Genomic DNA, 24150 nt, shown 5'->3' with positions numbered 1-24150 from the left:
AACGAATTGGCATCTGTAAAGACCCAGGATTCTTGGAAGTAGGACAAACTATCACTACTAGCTATTACTACTAACTGCTATCACAGTTAGGAAAATTCACTGGTTGGCAAGTCCCCGACATTGTGCCGCCCACAGCTTAGACGGTAGTCAAACTGAATTAGGCGGCATCTTTTATGCCAATCCAGTACAGAGCCCAGACAGAGAAAGAAACACATGCAATTACTGTTATGAATTCTACTGTCCTAAAAAGTTCTATAAGAAACATAGGTGGTGTCAAACCACAGTGAATCAAAGTAGAAAGTCTTGGAGAAGACAAAACCCAATAAACTATTTTCAGGTATTAAAAATTGAGTGTTGTGAGTAAAATGAGAGAACCTGGTATTAAAAGACCTTCAGCAAAGATATCCTTCTGTAGTTAGTAATTGGGCTAATTTCTAATTTTTAAAATGGGGTTTAATTTGGAGACTCCTCTTGAAGTTAATGCAAAGGTGAGAGGAAGTACACTGAGTAACAAAATAAAATGAGATGAAAGTAAATGTTTCAAAATTTTTAATATATGCAAGAAATCCAAATGGAACTGGTGCTTGAATCCAGCATCTCTCAGAAGACAAGAGATAAACTGCCATTGCTTGTGCATCACCAGTGGGAAACTCTGCAAACCCTGCTGGCACAGCGAGAGGCGCTCAGTTAAATGAAGACATCCCCAGGGAACGAAGGACAGCACAGGCCTCGAGTCCTAGCAGGCCTGCTGTCCCTGTGACAGGTGGGCTTCAGCAAATTACGGAAACTTCTGGAAACTCAAATGGTCTTCATTTGTAAAATGGGAATAATAATAATGCTCCTTCATTGACGCGGACATTGAATAATATTGTATCCCAATAGCTATCAATAAATCATAGTGAGTTGTAGGACTATTGATTAAAATTATTACCCTCAGAGTCCGCTCTCTCCCACCAGGTGGAGTTGATCACACCCCACTCCTGCTAACACTGGGCCCTGAACATCCCTCTTACTTTGTCACACAATCTCTACAGAACCTTTTCTACCTGTGATTAGCTTTTCTCATCGCAACTTCAAATATGCAAACACAGTGCATGATGCAGAGGAAGCATCAGATAATGGTGGTTTCATGCAGGGTTTCTCAACGTCGGCACTGTTGACGTTGGAGCTGGGGTACTCTGTTTTGGGGGGCTGTTCTATGTACATCAGGATGTGTTACAGCACCCCTGATCTCTGCCCACTAGATGCCAGTGGCACACACAGATAGAACCTCGACTCGTGACAATCAAAAATGTCTCCAAACATTGCCAAACGTTTCCTGGGGCAGAATCCCCCCTGGTTGAGAACCACTGGTTTAATAAATTAGGATCCACTGAACTCAGGCAAGGAGACAAGAACCCCCCGATCTGGCCTGGCATTGTGGACTGATGCTCAAGAGGGGCTGCTCTCATCTCAGGAGGTTTCCCGTCTGTGGTTTGTCCACCCTGCTTTTGGGGTCTATCACCCCAAAACTCAGACTTGTCCTCCATTCCTCTCTTCCTCATGCCACATGCCCAATCCATCAGCAAAGCATATCCTTCAAGAGAGACCAGAATCCCATTACCTCTCCCCACCCTCCTTAACCACCAGCCTTGTGTAGGCCCTCCCCGAATTCCAGCTTCAACGTGGGAGCCCGAGAGAGAGTATGAGCCCAGAAAGACATCTCATCCCTCCTTTGCTTCATGTCCTCCAGCAGCTTCCTTGTTCACTCAGCGTGGAAGTCAGAACCCCTCCGTGGCCCCGTGACCTCTCTGACCTCATCGCTTCTTCCCTTTTGTCACCAACCCTCAGCCACACTGGCCTCCTTGCTGTCCCTCAGCAGGTCAGGCTCACCCACCCCAGGGCTTTTGCACTGAAGAAGGCTGCTACTTCCTCATTGCCTTTGGTGCTTTACTCAAAGGTCCAAGACTTGACTTCTCGGGGATCTAAAACTGCCACCCCCTCCCCTGCTTTAATTTTCTCCTTTGCATTTACCACCGTCTAACCTGCTATCTATTTCACTTACTTATCTTGTTTCATGGCTGTCTCCTGCCACTAGAAAGGGAATTTTGTGACGGCAGGACTGTAGGGTATCCTTCCTTCCACATCCCCAGTGCCCAGCACAGTGACTGCACAGAATAGGTGTTCAATAAATACTCGCTGAATGAATGAATGATGCCACCCAGATCCAGAGCACCTGACACTGAAATGGGCCTATCAAGTAGCATCATTTTCTGTCATCTTCATCACACCTATACAAGGAATGTTTTTTTTTTTTTTTTTACTAATATGTCAAAAGCATCTTCTTATCTGACCCCAGGCTGGGGTTTTTCATACGGCACAATGACCCTCCTTTACAGAACACACAGTGAGGCAAGACCCGGATAACATCACCTCTCGCCGCAGGGGGGCCCTCCCCAGCCCGGCAGATCTCCCGGGACGAACCCCACTCTGCGCGCTGGACTTCCCGACTGCGCAATGGCTACCTCCACTAGCTGCTGGCATTTCCACTTCTCATTTACCTGGTCAAGTACCAGGAAAGTGTTTCTCAGACTTGAGCGTCCATCAGAAGCCCCTGGAGGGCTTTTTAGGACACGGCGTCCTGGGCCCCACCCTAGAGTCTGTGATTCAACAGGCTGGGGTGGGGCCTGAGAATGTGCATCTCTAACAAGCCCCCACTTGGTGCTGGTGCTGCTGGTCCTGGGACCCCCACTTGACAGCCCCTGTCCCAGGGCAAACCTCACCTCACGTCCCAGAGACTCAAACCGTAAGTTCATGACTCCACGTGCTCTGGGGACTGGGAGAGCAGTAGGACTCAAAATACGGTGCACAAATTCATAACTTCCACCTGAAATCCGCCCCCCGGTGGCCTACCTGGACTTCCACCATTCCGTCGGCTGGGGAAGGAGGAAGGCACTGCCAGGGCAGCTGGAGTCGGCTGGCCCGAGGCCGGGATGGAGGGGTACAGCCTGCTTTGCCCTCAGGATGGCCTGCATGAGCCTGGGAAGACACTACTTCTGTGGCGAGTGTATGAGTGTGTATTATTTTGTACCCTCTCTTGGCTTGAGTCTGAGGACCTCCCAGCAAATTAAGGTCATCAGCAGGGTCTTGGAGAGGCCGGACAGACGCCGACACCACCGGCAGGGGACTCGGTGGGCACCACGTGGTGAAACAGCTGGTTTGAGTTTGGCTGCCCGCTGACACCGCTCCACTGTGTGGACACTTGGGGGTTTCTCGTGTGTGCGGCTGGAGTGAAGACAAGGGAATGGGGAGGGTGGTGCACTGACGCTCTGTGCACACAGCGACGTTGGTCCATGTGTGAAAGGATTCTGTCGCCCGAGCCAAACCTCACTGGCACAAGTTGGCGGTTCCTTTTTCTCCTGCTTTTCTTCTATTCTTTTTCATAGAAATCCTATTATAATGGCAACAGGTCACACTTCACTCGTATTTCATTTCAGGAGCTTGTAAGCACATAGGGCTGGGTTTTTGCAGAAAGCCACTACTCGGTTGGGAGCTACCCTCCCCCTCCCTCCCTCCCTCCCACGTGGCCTTTCCCTGCGGGTAAAGGGGCGGTTCACCCCGAGGGCGGTATGGCAGGAGTCAGGGGACGGGCCAGGTTCTGGAGAGACCTGCGCTGTAGAGAGGACACCGCCCCTGTGGAGGCGTTTGCAAACAAGTGACGAGGGCCACGCAGGTCACAGCCCACGCGTTCCAGCCAAAATCCAATTTTTGGCTTATGTAAATTCCCCTTGGACTGTTACAGGTGTATGTGCCACCCGAAAACTCAACGGAGGGACAATTAGAAACGCCAGGAATCGGTGCTTCTTCCTGAGGCTGTCCCTAGCCCCCTGGCTCACCTGGATGGGCGCCCCTGTGAAGGATGCAGGGAGATGGGGCGTTTCTCCCAGGGTGGTGAGCCATGCTCCCCGGGCAGGCCCCGTGTCTCCCTGACCCCTGCATCCACGCAGCCCCTCGCTCAATCAGGGTCTCCCGAATAGAAAGCAGAGCGAACACGTGTCCCTTTCCTTTTACGGAGCTGGAACGGACATGTATGGAGATGACAGAGCGTGGCGGCCCGTCTGAGGACCAGATCCCAGGCAGCCCTCGATCTTCCAGGTGAGATGGGCCTTAGCTCCACTGGTGGATTCGGAGGTTCTCCTTCCTCCACGGCCCTCAGGAGCCTGGCTGAAGGGTTCGCCAGCTGCCTTTTAATGCTCTCTGCAGGGTCCCCAGGTGAGCCTCCCATCTGATGCCTGATCCCTCCACCACTTCCTGTCCAGCCAGGCCGAGCCTGTTTCGAGACAAAACTCGCCGTCCCGGGGAATGCTGGTCTGGAGATCGGAAAGGATGGGCCCTGCTCTCAGCTGCACAGACACACGGGGCACTTGCAAGCATGGCCATAAGCACCATGGTTTTCTCTTCCACAGAGGGGACTCCCAGAAAATTCCCAGGGGTGGGGAATGATGATGGGGGCCAGGGGGTTCTTGGCATCTTTCTAATCGCTCTAGGCCACAAAGCTTGGGGGCTCCCAAGGCAAATGGGCTCCCGCCCTCTCTGTGTCATGCCAGGCCCACCATTTTCCCCAAGGAAGCACATGGACCCTGGCCAAGGGTAGAGGGATTCCGCCTTTTTCTCTCAGGGACAGCACCGGCTAAACAGATAGCACCAAACACCACTAACACCACGGGAAGACAAGGAAAAAACAGGACTGACTTCCAGGGCTGGCGGACCTGCTGACACCACCTCACGGTTTGCTTCCAGCTGAACTGGATTTTAAAATTCTACGATGGGACTGAAATAAGCAAGGCACAAAAAGATGAATATTGTATGATGCCGCTTATATGAGATATCTAGAAACAGCAAATTCACAGAGACAGAAAGTAAGTTAGAGGCTACCAGGCAGTAAGAGAGGGGAGAAGGGGGAGTTTCTGCTTGGTGGGTGTAGACCATTTGTAAATAAAAATTTTAAAAAAAATTCTACTATGGTACCATTCTGAGCAATCTCAGAATTCTGTGAGGGCCTGAGAGAGGAAGATATTAACTTCTCAATTGCTACCTTGCTAGAAAACTGTCCAGTTTCCCCAAAAAGTATTTCATTTCCCAGGGAAGAGACAGACCCTCAGCTCAGTCCCCATCTTTTCACCTCCTTGAGAGAAGAACCAGGAAACATCCCCCCAGTGGGGGGCATGGGGAGGCTGAGGAAGGTGAGGGAGCCCCCGGGGGACTGTCTGTCTTGGGGACCACCTTCCCTTAGCTAGAGCTGAGGGTTGCCTAGAGCCCCCGTCCCAAGTTCCTGTGGTGTACCACTGAGGCTGGAAAGAACCCACGTGCCTTGGACAGAGAGGAATGTGCATATCAGCTATGGAAGGAAATCATAGGCTACGACAAATCCATAGGTCTATGATTGCAGTTCTCCTGTGAGATAGCAGGCTTTGTCATTTTCCGAGAACTTGTTTCTGCAACACCATACTCTTGCCTCCTTGCTCAGTCTCCCTTCTGCAGCTGCTAAGCCCAGGCTGGTGTTGCTGGAGCTGGGCCTAGGCCAAACCTTCTCCAAACAAGAGCCAGGGCACCATCCACACTGCTTCTTGCAGCTGGAAATGCTCTCAGGACACATCGCACTTGGGTTCGTTTGCCTGAGATGTTCTCTCTGTCTCTCTCTCTCTCATACACACACACACACACATGCCTGTGTATACACACACACAGTTGCACATGTATTTCCTGTAGGTAGAAATTAGCTTCTGAAGAAGAAAAGCTTTAGAAATGGGTTTTGCTCCTAGTGTTCATATCACAGCTCTCAGGGCGTATATGGGATCACAAAACTCTATCAAAAGCAGAATCTGTTCATTAGTTCCAGGGTTGACTCCAGCAACATTCTTCTACATAAAAGCAGTTCCATTCTTTTGAACATGATTACGCTGCATTCTTTTAAGTCTCAGAAATATATATTTATGATCAGAGGAAACAGTCTATCAAATGGATAGGATGCACCTGTGAGATATTTGCACCTCGTTATGAACTCCCCAGGATTTTGCTGCCCTGGGTGCTGTGAATTCATTTTCTACTGAAGTCTTTTAAGGACTTCAGGAATCTATCTCTTGATGAGGTCCAAGGTGGGCCTGCCTTGAGCTGGCTTCCACAAAGAACCTGTGTCAGCGCGTATCTAATATAAAAAATATCAGTCCTATTTGCAGGAAGAAGCTAGATGCACAGAAGTGAACTGACCCCTGGGAGTCAGGTAAGGCTCTGGCATCTTCCTCTCCCTGCTTGGCACACTTGCCTCACTGTTGCCATTGCCTTAAGGCACTGTGGTTCGTCACCTTCATCAAGGCTTCACCAGAAGCTGACGCAATGGTTTCCAGAACTTATAAAACATGACACTTACAAAAAACGTATTTAGCATGAAAACATATACGTAACAAAAAGCCCCCTTATAGCTGTAACAGAGTGGAAAATGCACTGGGCGTGCAGTCAAACACTCTTAGTTTGAATCCAAATTTTGAATCCCTTGAAGTGGGGAGTTTGGGTTAACCATAAAAAGCCTGAGCATCAGTTTCCTCATCCATTAAGTGGGGATAAACATTTCTCGCAGAGCTGGTTGGAGAACTGATGGGCCGTTGGTTGTAAAAGGGTTTTGTACACGGTAAAGAACTAGAAAATGTGAGCTGTTGTTACTGGCTCTGTTAGATTGCCCAACACTAAAGAAATTATCGTTTCTTTGTTCTGAGATTCAGTGTTGTTTTTCTTGAATATATATGAAATATTATGTCATAATTAAAATCAACTTTACTTTTAAGAACTATATTCTATCTAATGAAATGCCTTTGAGTACCAGGGACAGTTCGTCATTCAATAACACATTACAATGACAGCTGCATTTCCATGATAAACCTAGGAAAGTTCATAATTATGGGAGGCATCAGGGCTTGGTTTTAAGTGTGACCAAAGATGAGAAGCAGCAGCATGCATTAAGAAAGGAGAGAGGGGGAGAGATAGAGGCATGGGGCGGGGGTAGAGGATATTTGAGGTTGGTTGATTAGCAAATCGCTTGGACATACTCGATGCTGCCTGGCCACTGGCTGACATTCTCCCACCATAAAAACATAAGACAGCATTATTTCCCAGGAGATAAAAACTTCAGCGATGAATTCTGCCGTATGTGGGCAAGGCACCCCCCTCCCAAGGGAACCTCATGCCTGGGAAATGGAATTGAACTCCACATCATCAAAGAGAGTTCTTGGTAAACATGCTAGGAATTGAATTCCACATCATCAAAGAGAGTTCTTGGAAAATATGCTACCATTTTTACAACCCCTATCCTCAACACCGACCCCTGGAGAACGTGTTTTCTCTGCATTGCCCAATGGGACTGCTCAATGGCCTTACTTCCTGAAACGCTCTTTGGAGAAGGGTGATGAATCACCATTTTGGCTTTTCAAAGGGATAGGAAGACAGGAGGTCAGGGAGAAGATAAATCTGTGGTGTCCTTACCTTGAGCCGTTCACCTGGTGGGGATTACACTCCATCTTGATGGTGACTCTGGCCGGGGCTTGAGACAGCCAGTCCTGCTGGGGGACGCGCGGACTCATCTTGGACGTCTGCCCATAGTCACTGGAGGAGGAGGCGGTCATCTCCGTCTTTGCCAGGTGTGGCGTTCCGTAGGCACACTCGAACAAAGACTGGTCCTCGCTCACAACCGACAAGGCTTCCTGAACACAAGACACACATATTCAGGACACGTCAAAGGACAGTCACGCTTCAAAAGTCAGTGACCACAGAGTCATTTCTAAGAGGGACTACATTTTAGACGGTTTTCACGTATCCACCTCTAACCTTTCAGAAGCAGAAAGGATCTTGCTGTCTTCCCTCCAGATCGTAAGACTGGGAACTGGCCAGCCTAGAAAAACTTTTATGCAGCTCCTGAGGTCTCCCAGGCTCAACTGCAGCCGCACATATAATACCCACTTTAATCTCAACTGAAGGAAGTTGAATTTCAAAGGCCTTAGAAGACATTCAATTGCATGTGTCATTATTTGACAAATGCAATCTATAATTCAAGTAGACAGAGTACAGAACAGTCCTGAAGATTAAGAGAAAGAAATGTGGAGGCTAACACCTAAGCATCTGGCAAAATCGCCACCTTCTCGGGTTTTGAGGAAGAGACACTTAGAAGAAGAGTGAAGGGAAAATGGAGCTCCAAAGTCAAGCCCACAAAGATAATGACTTTTTCCACTCTAAGTTACTAACTGAAATAGAGTTTCAAGCGGTGCCTCCATGATGGTGAACATCTGGATGGTAAATGAACCCCCCCCCCAAAAAAAAGCTGTGAATTATCCAGATGTTTCCAAATACCAGGATGTTTAAAATATCTGAATCACTGGCTAGGTCTTATTTGTCTTTACTTTCTGTCACTGCATTTGTATTTTCTCTTTTGCGTGATTTGGTGAGAAGAAACAGAAAGTTGTTGTTGAAGAGTTTTACTGTGGTTTTAAGTGAAACAAGTTGTTAGCTAAGCTTATGTTCTACAGCCAAATCAACAAAGGCAAATTTGACTTGGAAGTGTCAACAACTCAACTGATGTATTGTGTGCCAAATACACAAGAGTAACCAACAAGACAATCCAATTTGGTTTCTGTAACAGAAAAAAAAAAACGTATGATAGATGATTTTAATTTTGGTACTTTGCTGTCCTCAGAATTGCTCTCAATTAGTGAGAACCTAATGCCAGTTGGACCACAAATGTTCTTAAAATGGAACTTTGGAGCTGGGGGATGGGCAGACCGTGGAGACCTTCTAGTCCAAACTTATCTTCAAATGAGAAATCTGAGACCATTAACTTTGAAGTGAACTGGCCAAGATTAGGGATAGAACCAATATGTATTTTCTGGTTACCTCCTCCTGCTTCACAGTTTATAATGCCCTCTCACCCCTTTTAGTTTGGAATATGTGTTTAAATTAATGCTCTCTCCTTATTCTTTGAGTTGACCTTCAGACAAGTACGGTTGCTCCCCATCAGTAATGGAGCCTTACAAAGCAGCTTTCTGAAATGGAGACCTCCGTCCCTCCCTATCCAGAAGTGTCAGATTCTTTAGGGAGCACAAGCAATTGTATAAATAACCCACCCCCACCTCAGTGGATACTCCTCCCTTCCAGGTCCCACCTACCCACAGACCAATGACATCACTGAGCTGTTTTTCTAGTTCCAAGCTTTTTTCACAGGTTCCCATGTCCATCAGCTTCTCTGCCTGATGCACTAGACTATGAACCAGTGAGTCAGAAATAAGGAACATCAAGCTATGGTTTTCAAAGTGGTGGCCAGATGTCCATGCACAGATAACTGTCCCACCCCCTCCAATCCACCACACACACACACACACACACACACACACACACACACACACACCACATACATGATTGCTTAGAATCCTGAAACTCACAGCCCTGTTGGCTTTGGAATATACTAAGACAGGGGTTTAAGCAGTAATACAGAATGCACAAAAGCATCTGCTCTGCTAGCTGGATAGCCAGAATCAGGTGCAAAAAAATTAAAAAAAAAAAAATTGCCATCTTGAACATACAGCAAAATTGAACACATGGACAAACAGAAAGAAACCAAATGAGGCATTATAGAAGTTGGACATGCAGAAATGGTCATCCTAGACATAGAATGGAACCTGAATTAAATGGCTCTGTTTTCTAGGACAAAGCATTTGAAAGAATTGAAGGAATCCACCTAAGTTCAGAGAGGTAGGGTTTAAAACTAAAATCAGCACCATGGACTTAATGTTGTCATACTAATTAAGAAAGAGAAAATAATGGTTCTTAAATAATTTTTGCAAAACAGATACTCCCTTTCCATAGCAGCACTGGACAGACTGATTCTCTACCCTCAGAACAGAGAACAAAGCTGGTCACTGCTCTCTCGTCTCCTTTCTGGTCTTACAGATTCAAGTGCAGCTTGAAGGGGAATAACATACTATGTAATGTTAGCTTTGGCTCACTGATGATGAGAAACATGTATGTATGTGTGAGCTATCTCAGAAGTTGGCAGAAACAGATTGTATGTAAGGGACAGGCTAAATTTAATTATAAACTAAAAAGAAAATGTCTTTGACAACAACAAGAAAAAAGCAGTAACTTTAAAATACTTGTATATCCCCATTACCAAGTAAGATATACTTGAAAAGAAACCCAATGACCAAATTTAGTACAGGACTGAAAAAAATGGACCAAAATATTAGAACTAAAATGAGGCTTAAATGTGTATTCATTCGCACATCTGGCAAAGCATCATTTCAGCACATGGTTCTCTAAAGAAAGAAATTAAAGTTAATTGAGATCAATTGAAAAAAAACTACTTACAAATGCTACAGATAAGGCAGACACACATTTTTTCTTTGTATCTTAAAATTCTTCTCAAAGTTAATATAGCATAAGAACGAGAGAGGCAATACAATTCAGAACATCAAAAGCAACCAGTGAGTTGCTTTTGTTCATCAGAAGGGAAACATCCAAGAACTGAGGAAGCTTCAAGATAAATATTACAAAATGGGGTGAAAATATAGTCTGCATTCTGGAAAGAAAGAGTGATCAAAAACATGCTCCCAAATGAATCTGACTAAACAAAGGCTTCAGAACACCTAGAACTAAGTACAGCTCGGGAAAAGAAAACAAAAACAAAACAAAAACAAAAACAACACACACGTAGCATATTTAGCGCTTTTTAACAATCAGGAGGGAGAGAAAAGAAGCTGAAGAGTAGTTTTCAAAGACTGACTTGGATAGAAATGGCTACTACAGTTAAGTGCTGTCTTTCGGAAGGAAAAGAACCGCAACAGACCAATAACCTCTGTTCATCCACTTAATGTTTCTACATGCAGGTTTCAGCATCCCTACAGTTAAAGCATGAATGACAACAGAAATGCGTAAGATGCTCCAGTCCAGCCACCCTGGAACTTTAAGGGGGACAGAAGACCTAGCCCAGGAGGATTAAAACTAGGAAGGAGTACAGAACACTGCCCTGGAAATCAGAAACACAAGAGCGCGTTAAACCCGGCTCTGCAGTGGCTCTTCCTGGCCTTGACTGATGCCCCTGCCCCCTCCCTGATCACGGAGATCTCACCTGCCCACCTGCCTACCTGCCTACCTGCCCAAAGTGCCAGCAGATGCCTTAGTTAGCATGTATAGGTTACTCTCTCAGAACCTTCAGCCAGCCACAGGGCTTGGGAACGGCTTGGGGTGCTTTATAACAGAGAACTCAAAAAAAGTCAAAACCTGGCATAAATGAGGCATCATAATTTAATATGCCTGCCTCTATGTTACTATAAAAAGACCTGAACTTTAGATAGCTGTGCGCTAGTGTGTGGGGGTGTTTTTTCTGTAGCTCCAGGAAAGTTGGGGTATTCCAATGTGGCAAGTGACGTATTAGCAGTGCCATTTTTGATGAACTCATGAGAGACACATAAATTTTAAGCAAATTGCCCTTAAACCAAAGCTACTGCTGTGTCAGTGCTATAGTATTTATTATTTCAATTGAATGCCAAATGAACAAACAACACTGGAGGAGCCTTCCTTTGGATTGTGGCCATGGAATAATAGTTTACCTACAGTTCCGGAAACGGGGGAGTACTCGACTAGACTACATTTTGAATTGTAAGATTCAAATATCCTTCTATTTTCAAGTAACTACATTTAGCTACAACAAAGGATCCTAAATGCTTAGATTAGTAAATTAATAAAGAAAAAAAAAGTCGAATGCAATTTGTGCTAACCCTCACATTTCCAGCAAAGTATTTCAGGGATCCTGATACCTCCCCATAACAGACTGATATTTTGAGAGGCTCTTTCATTTAAAGTAAAAGAAGTGGATAACAAGAATCCATACCCAAACTTGCTTTCAATTGATGATCCCGTGATGCATGAAAATATTATATTGTTAATTCAGAAAGGCTATCATATTTATACTTTCATGAAAATCTAGGTGTGGTAAAGCATTGAAGCAAAATCTTCAAGAATGATTAGCTCTCTTTCATAGCTAGGGCAACTAAAGAACAAGAGGTTAAATGGTCTTTATATGGTTTTCAAAAATTAGGAAGATGGCCAGAACCAAACCTCTGGAGAACCAAGTTCCTAAATCTATCTTCAGGTTCCTCAAATAGTAGGTGCCTCGAATCTTTATTAAGAACAAATGGAAAACTGAGCAGAGAGGAAATGTGGGAAGATGGTGGAGTGGGAAACACCAGGAATCAGTTCCTCCACCAGAACAACTATTAAACAGTCAGGAACTGTCTGAACAACTAATTTGAAACTCCAGAGTCCAGTAGAACACTGTACAGAACCCAGGGAAGGGTGGGAGGAAGAGACTGGTAAATTACAGTAAATACCAGTAAATTGCTTTCACTGTGTAGTGGTTACCATCATCCATCCCCCACTCTCATGGCAGGCAGCACTGGGGTCTGGTCCCTGGCATAGCCTACTAGTGCCAAAGACGGACATAAAAACCCACTTCTCCAAGACTTGAGGTGGGCATGGACCAATCGCTGATCACTGCTTTTAATTGCTACTTCGGATCACTGAGGGTGGAAATCTTCCAAGCTGCCCTAGACAAAGATGGCAGGGGAGAATTAAAGATGGTGCACTTCCTCAGAGCTGTGGAAGAGAGGTGAAGAGCTGCAATGGTTGGACAGATGCCAGGTGAAGAAAGCTGGTCATTCTTATGGTATTATTATTATTATAATGATTTGTTAATTTTCTTGTGGTATGGTAGGGGCATATAAGAAGCAATGAAGTTACTTCAGGATAATTGTTTTTCCTATTCCTTTGCTTTGTTTTGTTGGAAATTTTTTTTTTAATAAATTAATTTAAAAAAAAAAGAAAGCTGCTTACAAATCAAAGAATCAGACATCTCAGGGAATACATCCCAGAGTTAACATTTTAAAATAGTAAAATGTACACTGTACAACAAAAGATTACAAGACAAACAAGAAATAGGAAATGATGGCTCATCCAAAGGGAGAAGATTAATATCCAGAAAACACCAATGAAAAAGAGCAGACTGTGGACATACGGGACAAAGACATATCTTCAATATGCTCAAAGAGATGAAAGAAAATGCAAAGAAAGAAACTAAAGGATACCAGGAAAACAATGAATGAAGAATGAACAATATGAGAATCTCAATAAAGGGGTAGAACTTTTAAAATTTAACAAAACAGGACTCCTAGAATTGAGGAGCACAATAACTGAAATGAAAATAGATTAAACTCTCAAGTCAAAAGGAAGAGATTGGCAGAACAGATAAAAGTGGCATGACTCATCTATATGTTGTCTACAGGAGACTCACCTTAAATTCAAAGATACAAGTAGGTTGAAAGTGAAAGAATGGAAACAAATATATATCCCATATAAGTAGAAATAAAGGAGAGCTGGAGTAGCTATACTAATATCAGATAAAAAACTGTTATGAGGGTCAAAGATGGTCATTATATACTGAAAAAGGGATCAGTTCAACAAGAAGACATAATTATAAATTTATAAATATATATGCACCTAACAGCAGAGCCCCCAAAACACATAAAGCAATATTGAAAATTTTGAAGGGAGAAACAGATAATTCTACACAAATAGTAGGAGAGTTTACTACACCACTTTCAATAATGGATAGAACATTTATACATAAGATCAATAAGGAAATAAAAGACTTCAGTGATACTCTGAAACAACCAGATTCCTGACAGACACATGGATCACTCTCTAGGATAGATCATATCTTAAGTCACAAAAACAGTTTCAATAAATTTGAAAATATTGAACTCTTACAATATATCTTCTCTGACCACAATGGAAGGAAGCTAGAAATCAATAAATCTGGGAGAAATTGAAAATTCAGAAATATGTGTAAATTAAACAATGTATTCTTAAACAACCAATGTGTAAAAGAGGAAATCACAAGGGAAATTAGGAAATATCTTGAGGTGAATGAAAATGAAAAATACAACATACCAAAACATATGGGATGTAACAAAGGCAGTGCTGAGTAGGAAATTTCTAGCTTTAAATGCTTACATAAAAAGAAGAAAGATTTCAAATCGGAGACCTATCCTCAAAACTAGAAGAACAATACAAGAAGATCAAACTAAAAGCAAAGCAAGCAGAAGGAAGGAAATAACAAAGATTAGAGCAATGATGAATGAAATAGAGAATATAAAAGCAATGCAGAAGATCAACAAAACCAAAAATTGGTTATTTGAAAAGATCAATAAAATTGACAATCCTTTATCTAGACTGACAAAGAGAAAAAAAAGAGAGGATAAAAATGACTAAGATCAGAGGGAACCTAAGATGGCGGCTAGGAGAGACAGGGCAAAAAAACACCTCCATGAAAAATACTAGATAAAAGCCAGAAAGTGACCCAGAACACCAGTTCCAGCGATGCACCAGCTGGACAAGTTCTGCTAAATCCACAGGGAGCATGCACTTGGTGAAAATGGGAGTCAGAGTTCTGAAACGAGTAAGTAAACTGCTGAATATCCAGCAGCCACACTGCGGTGTCAGGAAACCGAGGGTTGGCATTTGGAGGCGGACTAGTTCTTTTTTAAAAAAACCCAAAAGCAGCTGCAGATACAGTGGTGAGGGCCGCATGGTGAGGCATGGCAGGGAAGGGCTGTGCAAATGCCTCAATATCTGGTGTGGAAGATAGCCTTTCACGCACCCACCGCTAGTTGTCTCGGAGCGAGGAGGGCAGAGGTGAGCCAAAAGGGGGAAAAAAACACTCCCCTTGCAGCCATCTTCCTGGTGGGCTGGGAACGCTCCTGCCCGGCACCAAAGCCACAGCCTGGAGCCACGCCAGGGAACCCAGGGTGACGGAGGGTGTTTCCAGCGGTGTGCGCACATGCCACGGTGTCAGGCGTGGACAGTAGCCTTTCACACATCCACAGCTAATTGTCCCAGAACTGGGAAGGCAGAGCTGTGTGAAAAGGGGGAAATTAACACGCCCCATTCAGCCATCCTTACAGCAGGCTGGGAGCACCCCTGCACAGCCCGGCGGCCCAGGGCTTCCCTTGAGGGATGGCACGCACTTGTGACGTAGCTTAGCCTTCCCTCAGCAGAGGCCCTAGAAGCGCATGGCTGGGAAGAGGGACCCACTTGGAAAACCCAGGGGCCAAATGCCAATACCTAAGACTTGTGGGTCAGCGGCAGAGACAATCTGTGGCGAGACTGAAATGAAGGTTTAGACTCTTGCAACAGCCTTAAATCTCCAGGAACACCTGGGAGGTTTGATTATTAAAGCTGCCCTGCCTCCCTAACTGCTCAGACACACACTCCACATTCAGGGCAGACAGCACCAATAACACACACCAATTGGTCCCCACAAAAATCAGATCCCCACAGTCCAGAAAGACAAAGTTGGGGAGAACTGACTAGAGGGGAATAGGTGACTCGCAGAATCCATCTGCTGGTTAGTTAGAGAAAGTGTACGCCACCAAGCTGTAGATCTGACAAATCAGAGATCGGTGTTTTTCATATTCTAAAAGAACCCTATCAAGTAGAGCAAATGCCAAGAGGCCAAAAACAACAAAATTTTAAAGGATATGAAAAAAACAGACGACATGGATAGCCCAAACCCAAACACCCAAATCAAAAGATCAGAGGAGACACAGTACTTGGATCAATTAACCAAAGAACTAAAGACAAACAATGAGAGCATGGCACAGGATATAAAGGACATGAAGAAGACCCTAGAAGAGCATAAACAAGAAATTGCAAGACTAAATTAAAAAAATATATGATCTTATGGAAATAAAAGAAACTCTTGACCAAATTAAAAAGATTCTGGATACTCATAGTACAAGACTAGAGGAAGCTGAACAATGACTCAGTGGCCTTGAGGACCACAGAATGGAAAATGAAATAACAAAAGAAACAATGGGGAAAAAAATTGAAAAAATCAAAATGGATCTCAGGGATATGATAGATAAAATAAAACGTCCAAATATAAGACTCATTGGTGTCCCAGAAGGGGAAGAGAAGCGTAAAGGTCTAGAAAGAATATTCAAAGAAATTGTTGGGGAAAACTTCCCAAACCTTCTACACAATATAAACACACAAAGCACAAATGCCCAGTGAAATCCAAATAGAATAAATCCAAATAAACCCACTCCAAGACATATTCTCATCAGACTGTCAAATACTGAAGAGAAGAAGCAAGTTCTGAAAGCAGCAAGAGAAAAGCAACTCACCACGTACAAGGGAAACAACATAAGACTAAGTAGTGACTATTCAGCGGCCACCATGGAGGTGAGAAGGCAGTGGCATGACATATTTACAATTCTGAGAGAGAAAAATTTCCAACCAAGAATACTTTATCCAGCAAAACTCTCCTTCAAATTTGAGGGAGAGCTTAAATTTTTCAAAGACAAACAAATGCTGAGAGATTTTGCTAATAAAAGATGTGCCGTACTTCAGATACTAAAGGGAGCCCTACCAACAGAGAAACAAAGAAAGGAGAGAGAGATATAGAGAAATTTAACAGACATATACAGAACATTACATCCCAAATCACCAGGATACACATTCTTCTCTAGTAATCACGGAACTTTCTCCAGAATAGACCATATGCTGGGACATAAAACAAGCCTTAATAAATTTTTTTTAAAAATGAAATTATTCAAAGCACATTCTCTGACCACAGTGGCATACAAATAGAAGTCAGTAACCATCAGAGACTTAGAAAGTTCACAAATACCTGGAGGTTAAAAATGAGGGGAAATGAAAACATTCCCAGATAATCAAAAGCTGAGGGACTTCATCACGAGTAGATCAGTCCTATAAGAAATGCTAAAGGGAATTGTGCAGGCTAAAAGGAAGGGACACTAAACAATTGACTGAAACCACATAAAGAAATAAAGATTTCCACTAAAGATCACATGGTAAATATAAATACCAATATTACTGAATTTTTGATTTGTAACTCCACTATTTACTTCCTACAGGATCTAAAATACATGAAGTATGATAAATCAGTGGTTTTGGACTCAATGTAAAATATGTAATTTTTGACAAGAATTACATAAAGGTGAGGGAATGGAGGAGTAAAGGAACACAGTTTATGTGTCCTATTGAAGTTAAGTTGGTATCAAAGAAAACAAGATTGTTACAGATTTAAGATGTTAAATTTAAGCCTCACGGTAAACACAAATAAAAGAACCAGAGAATATGATCACAGAGATGAAAAGTAGAGTACGGGTTATGAGAAGTGAGGGAAGGGGCAATGGGGAGTTAAGAAATGAGTGTAGGGTTTCTGTTTGGGGTGAAGGGAAATTTCTAGTAATGGATGGTGGGAAGGTGATGGCATTGCAACATTGTGAATGTGATTAATCCCACTAAATGGAATGCTCGGGAGGGGGTGGAGTGGGAAGATTTATGCTATATATGTCTCCACACTGAAAAAGAAAAGACAGTCTAAATAGATAATAACAATCAAATGCCATAGATGATCCTGGATGAGATCTTAGAGGAGAAAAGGCTCAAAAGGACATAATTGGGACATAAGAAAAAAATGAAATATAGAATGTAAGCTTTATATCAATGTTAAATTTCTTGAACTTCTTAACTACACTTAATGTGATTACATAAATGAATATTATTGTTCATAGGAAATATATATGTGAATTATATTATTTCTTCAAGGATGTGTGCAACTTGCTGTCATATGTTCAGAAGCCAGAGCAATAGATGATGGATGATAGATAGGGAGGGAGGGAGGGAGGGAGGAAAAGAAAGAAATGATAAAGTGACAAAATATTAAAGTTGGTAGATCTGGGTATCGGTGGAGGGGAGTTGGGGTATGCTGGAGTTCTGTGTATGGGGTTTGTATTATTTTTGCAACTGTTCCTATAAGTTTGGATTTATTTCAAAATAAAAAATAAAAAATAAAAAATAAAAAAAACTAAAAATAAAAAAAAAAATGACTAAGATCAGAGATGCAAAGGGGGACATTACTACCAACACCCCTGAAATAAAAAGGACTATAAGAGGATACTATGAACAACTGTATGCCGACAAATTAGATAACATAGAAGAAATGGACAAATTCCTAGAAACACAAAAACTACCTACACTAACTCGAGAAGAAATAGATCTCAACAAAAAGAAATAAGTAGGAAAGACATTGAATCAGTAATCAAAAACCTCTTAACAAAGAAAAGCCCAGGACCAGATGGTTTCAAAGGATTTTACCATACATTCCAAGAAGAATTCATATCAATCCTGCTCAAAATCTTTCAAAAAACTGAAGAGGAAGGAACACTCCCTAATTCATTCTATTATGCAAACATCACTCTCACACCGAAGCCAGATAAAGATATCAAAAGAAAAGAAAATTACAGCCCATTATCTTTTATGAATATAGATGCAAAATTCTCAACAAAATAATAGCAAACTGAATCCAATAGCACATTAAAAAATTATACACCATGATCAAGTGGAATTTATTGCAGATATGCATGGGTGGTCCAACATAAGAAAATAAATTAACGTAATATACCATATAAACAGAATGAAGGAAAACAAAACACATCATCATCCTAATTGACACAGAAAAGGAATTTGATGAAATCCATCACCCCTTCTGGATAAAAACATGCAGAAATTTAGGAATAGACAGAAACTTCCTCAATACAGTAAAAGGTATATATGAAAAAAACACCACTAACATCATACTCAACTGTGAAAGATTGAAAGTTTTCCCCCTAGATCTGAAACAAGACTAGGATGCTCACTCTCACCGTTGTTATTCCACATTGTACTGGAACAGAGCAATTAGGCAAGAAAAAGAAACAAAAGGCATCCTAATTGGAAAGGAAGAAGTGAAAATTTCCAGTTTGCAGATGAAATGATCCTATATTCAGAAAATCTTGAAGAATCCACACCAAAACTCCTAGGGCTAACAAATGAATTCAGCAAGTGGCAGGGTACAAGATCAATATCCCAAAATCAGTAGTGCTTCTAAACGCTAGTAATGAACAATCAGAAGAAATCAAGAAAAAAATTCCATTTACAATAGTAACTAAAAGAATCAAATATCTAGGAATAAATCTAAGCAAGGATGTGAAGGACTTGTACATAGAAAACTACAAAACATTGTTAAAAGAAATCAACACAAACCTAAATAAATGGAAGGGCATTCCATGTTTATGGAATGAAGACTAAATATTGTTAAGAAAACAGTTCTATCCAAACAAATTACAGACTCAATGCTATCCCAATAAAAATTCCAACAACCTTCTTTGCCAAAATAGAAAATCCAATCATCAAATTTATATGGAAGGGGCCCTGAATAGCAAAAGCCATATTTAAAAAGAAGAACAAAGTTGGAGGACTCACACATCCTGATCTTAAAAACTTATTACAAATCCACAGTAATCAAAAGGGCATGGAACTGGCACAAGACAGACATATAGATCAATGGAGACAAATTGAGAGCTTAGAATTTAACCCCCACATTCATAGCCAACAGAATTTTGACAAAGGGGAAAGATAGTTCAATTGAGAAAGAATAGTCCCTTCAACAAATGGTTCTGGGAAAACTGGATCTCCATATGCAAAAGAATGAGGGAGGACCCCTGCGCAACACCAAAAGAAAAAATAAACTCAAAATGGATCAAAGACCTAAATTTAAGTACCAGAATTGTTCAAGTCCTAGAAGAAAATGTAGGAAAGCATCTTCAGGACCTTTGGTTAGCAATGGTTTCTTAGACTTTACACCCAAAGCACAAGCAAAACCAAAAAATTGATAAATAGGACTTCACCAAATTTAAAAACTTTTGGCATCAAAGAACTTTATCAAAGTACAACTTTATCAAAGTACAACTTTATCAAAGTAAACCTACACAATGGGAGAAAATATTTGGAAACCACATATCCGATAAGGGCTTAATATCTAGATTATATAACTCAACAAAAAAAAGACAAAAAAAATTTTTAAATGGACAAAACATCTGAATAAACATTTCTCCAAAGAAGATATATAAATGCCCAAAAAGCACATGAAAAGATGTTCAACATCATTAGTCACTAGGGAGATACAAATCAAAACGGCAATGAAAAAATATTTCATACCCAATAGAATGGCTACTACTTTAAAAAATGGAAAACTATGTGTGGAAGACGATGTGGAGAAATAGGAGCACTTGTTCATTGCTGGTGGGAAAGTAAAATGGTGCAGTAATTGTGGAAGACAGTTTGGCAGTTCCTCAGAAATTTAAGTAAAGAATTACCATATCCCACTTCTAAAAAAAAAAAAGTAAATTTTAGGTTGAATATATTGTTACTAGAATAAAAATCAAATTAAAAAATCCACAGTATCGATAACCCTTTTTAGGTTTTAATTCATTGGAATAGCTAGAAGTAAATACCTGAAACTATCAAACTCCAACCCAGTAGCCTTGACTCTTGAAGCCAATTGTATAACAATGTAGTTTACAAGGGGTGACAGTGTGATTGTGAAAACCCTGTGGATCGCACTCCCTTTATCCAGTGTATGGATGGATAAGTAGAAAAATGGGGACAAAAAACTAAATGAAAAATAGGGTGGGGGGGGATGACTGGGGTGTTCTTTTTTACTTTTATTTTTTTATTCTTATTTTCAATTTTTCTGGTACAAGGAAAATGTTCAAAAAATAGATTGGGGTGATGAATACACAACTATATGATGGTACTATGAACAACTGATTATACACCATGGATGATTGTATGGTATGTGAATACATCTCAATAAAATTTGAATTTTAAAAAAATCTACAGAATTGTAGATTCAACACAAACAGTGAACCCTACATTAAACTGTGTAGTATGGTAAATAGTACAGTTGTGGAAATGTGCTTTCTTCACTTGTAACAAATGCACCACGCTAATGCAAGTTGTTAATAATAGGGTGGTATATGGAAACCCTATATTTTATTCATGATTTTTCTGTAAACCCACAACTTCTCTAATAAAAACTTAGATTAATTTTAAAAAATCTAAGTGAAACAAGCACTGTTTGTTGTAGTCATACTTAAGAGAAATTTTCTTTAAGTAGTTGTTGCTATCACAACACAGTGTGGAGACTGTCCACTTTGGAAAGCCAATGCATCTTAAATGAATACTCTGCCTTTCTTTCTGCCAGAGTTCTCAGCACATTACAAGCCAATACAATATATTCTTCTGTAAATTTCTCTTGCAAATTATTAAACAGGATGCTGTATAGCACTTAAATCCTTACTCTGGGATGAATGAAATATCTATTAGACACTTTCTCTGGACTTGTAAATAGCTGATCCATCATACAATAAACCAGGTAACATTTTTAATCACTTTACATACAGTATTATTTTAGCCATATTGCGTTGATTTTAAGATACACAATTTCTTACTTTTTATCAGCTCTGAAATCTGGATGCATCTTACCATCAATGGCGGGTGATGAAATTCATTGGCAGTATTTCTTCTTCCTCAATGGCAGATAAAATAATGGTACATTTTATAACCAACGGCGTCTTAAATTTTATGAAATACAGTTACTTAATTCATCCAATAGCCCTAAGTAGTCAATCGTCATCCCCACTCACAGGTGAAGAAGCATTATTAGAGAAGAGAAGTAACATCAACAATGAGGACACAATAGAAACAAGGTTGGCAGCTCTGAATAGAACCATTCCCGGAGGCTGTGCCCCAGCCTCTGTTTGGGTGCTATTAGAAGAAAAGAGAAGATGGTGTAAGAGGGAGCACATGCCAGAGTACTTCACTGCCCCGTCTAGCCACGGCCTGGGAAGAGCTGGGCTGTTTTTTTGCAGTAAGAGATGGAACCACCTAGAGAGAAAGGCAGTTGGAGGGAAAAGGCAGAGAAAGGATGCAGTGAGGGCATAAGTGCCTAGAATCCCAGGATATAGTGTGGAGTTAAAGAATTGGCAACACACCTGGTGAGCCTTTTGGAAACCAGTAAGAAGCAAGTACAACAGGCTTTACTATGAGCCTGAAAGTGATGCAACAAGAAGTCCCCAAGTCATTTAATTATTTCTTATTTAATGATTTAAATCAACACACCTGATCTCTCTGGCTAATCAGATTATTCAGACCCAAAGAGATGGCCACGCATTAGTGTGTGTTCGTTGCAGATGGACGCCTGTCTTCCCTTAACGAATAAAACACAGGAAAATGGGGCAGGGAGGAATGTCCTTTATAAATATGCTGGGGTCTGCACCGCTTTGGTGGCCTGAAATGGATGTCTATAGACCTAGTGATATTGGAAAACTATTTGTTAGGCTGTCTCAAACCCTAGCAGAGCACAGCCAGTAGATGCCTCTGCAAAGTCCAGCTCCTCATTGCATTTGGAAGAGGGAAAAGCAAGGCAAACATAAGGTACCTAGGGAAGCCACTACCCCCACCCCGCCTTGGCCGACATTAGCCTCAAAACAACGTGCCTGCTTTCGCAATTCCGACACGGCCAGTATCTCATGTAACAAAAAACTACGTCTGATTAACGTGTCTTCTAATTACAACACACACATGAAGCAAAACATTATAAATTAAAAATGCCTCATCAAGCTGGATGCAAATTGTTTTTACCCCTTCTTGATATTGTTTTCTTTTCTTTTTAATTCTTCAGTGGAGAAAACATTAATACTATCTATTAAATGCATCATTTAGATAAGTGTTCACATTTTTCTAATTTAACATATTGTTATTTTGGGACTTCAAATGTAATAAAAATCTTGGATTAACCTCAAAGGAAAAAGGTATGTTGGCAAACGAAGTCCATTTAAAGAGTCTATTTCTTCAATATGGTATTGTTTCAGTATCAAACAATTTTACAACTTGCAGTGCCAGCCCAGCCCTAAGGGGATGAGACCCAGGACTGGTGTCTATCTATCTATCTATCTATCTATCTATCTATCTATCTATCTATATATATATCTTTATTATCTTTATTAATAGAGCACTTCAGAGGACTTTGTCACATTCTTTAACATATCCACCAGGGCAGATGTTGCCTGACTGATGTATGATAAGAAGAACCCAAATTCTTTCCCTCTCTCCTTTACTTCTCCCTTTCCCTTCCTGGAAAGTGCTTTTCCCGCCCTCAGCCTATCCTTTCAGAAAAGGCTCACCTTTTCTGCATCCATCCCCTCCATGACCTTCAGCTGAATTTCTGTCCTCTGAACTCACTGGACTTCTCATTGGCTCTGAGCAGGCACAGCTGGCTCTGCAAATTCTCTTTGCACACATACCTCTCCCCCTCCTCCTCCAACACCCTTATTAAAATACAAGCATTTACATTCTTTGTAAATGTGTTCCTAGCACCAAAATAGCTTCTTAACATCACTTGTTTGTTGATGCTGATATTAACCACAGAGCAAAGTCATAAAATTATATGAAAGCCCCATCATGATGTTATAAGTGGGGCCCAAATACTTCTATCGCATCAAAATGAAGGCACACGCTTTTGTGGGACTGGTGGGTTGTGCAGCCAGCGATCAGCAGTTCCCAGGAGTTTGGGAGCTAATTGACATTGGCAATATGTCTGCCTTGTGTTGTGAAGCACGTTATTACAGGGCTTTACCTTAAACCCCTATCGGATTAAACGAGGGGGTTCAATCAAGCTAGGGAATATAAGGGAAAAAAAACCTCACTAGAAAATAAGCTTTTCAAATAAATTGAGGAGGGAATCTTTCCACTTGGGAAGCAGAAACTCTAGAAACATTCTGAAAGATTGGAGTTTTGTAGAACAGTTTCAAAGAGAAAATAGTTATGTTCCACATAATGAAAAAAGATTTAAATGAGACTTGGGAAATTGGAAACATAGCAAACATAATTTTAAAATAACTCCTCTCTTTACTTTCTTATTGCTACTCAAGACACACTTTAAATGCATTTGAAAGGAGAGCGAGGTGGGACGATTTAGTCCCACAAAAGTCATTTAATCGTTCAGTAACAATGTGCAGGTGATGTTAATTGCTTCTTTTCTTTCTCCTATAAATAAACACTTACCCCCCCCCCCCCATAGGCTTCTTTCCTTCTTGGCAGATAAGCAAAAAAGTATATAAACATTTTGGAAACATCCTGTTCTTGTGTTTTTAAATTGAGTGCAAA

The 24150-nt window shown here is 41.5% G+C and overlaps 1 protein-coding gene across 4 annotated transcripts in view; it reads right to left on the bottom strand.

The window, feature by feature from the left end:
* The window catches only part of ERG (ETS transcription factor ERG), a 199640-nt gene that overhangs the window by 59424 nt on the left and 116066 nt on the right, over positions 1-24150 (bottom strand). For all 4 annotated transcript variants that reach the window (XM_037831557.1, XM_037831560.1, XM_037831563.1 and 1 more), the window contains one exon: positions 7513-7730. In XM_037831557.1, the coding sequence (XP_037687485.1) occupies positions 7513-7730 (218 nt within the window). The remainder of the gene's footprint in view (positions 1-7512; positions 7731-24150) is intronic.

The sequence above is a fragment of the Choloepus didactylus genome, chromosome 1, assembly GCF_015220235.1.
Source record: "Choloepus didactylus isolate mChoDid1 chromosome 1, mChoDid1.pri, whole genome shotgun sequence".
In the NCBI taxonomy this organism is placed as follows: domain Eukaryota; kingdom Metazoa; phylum Chordata; class Mammalia; order Pilosa; family Megalonychidae; genus Choloepus; species Choloepus didactylus.
This window is presented reverse-complemented; position numbering and strand designations above follow the sequence as displayed.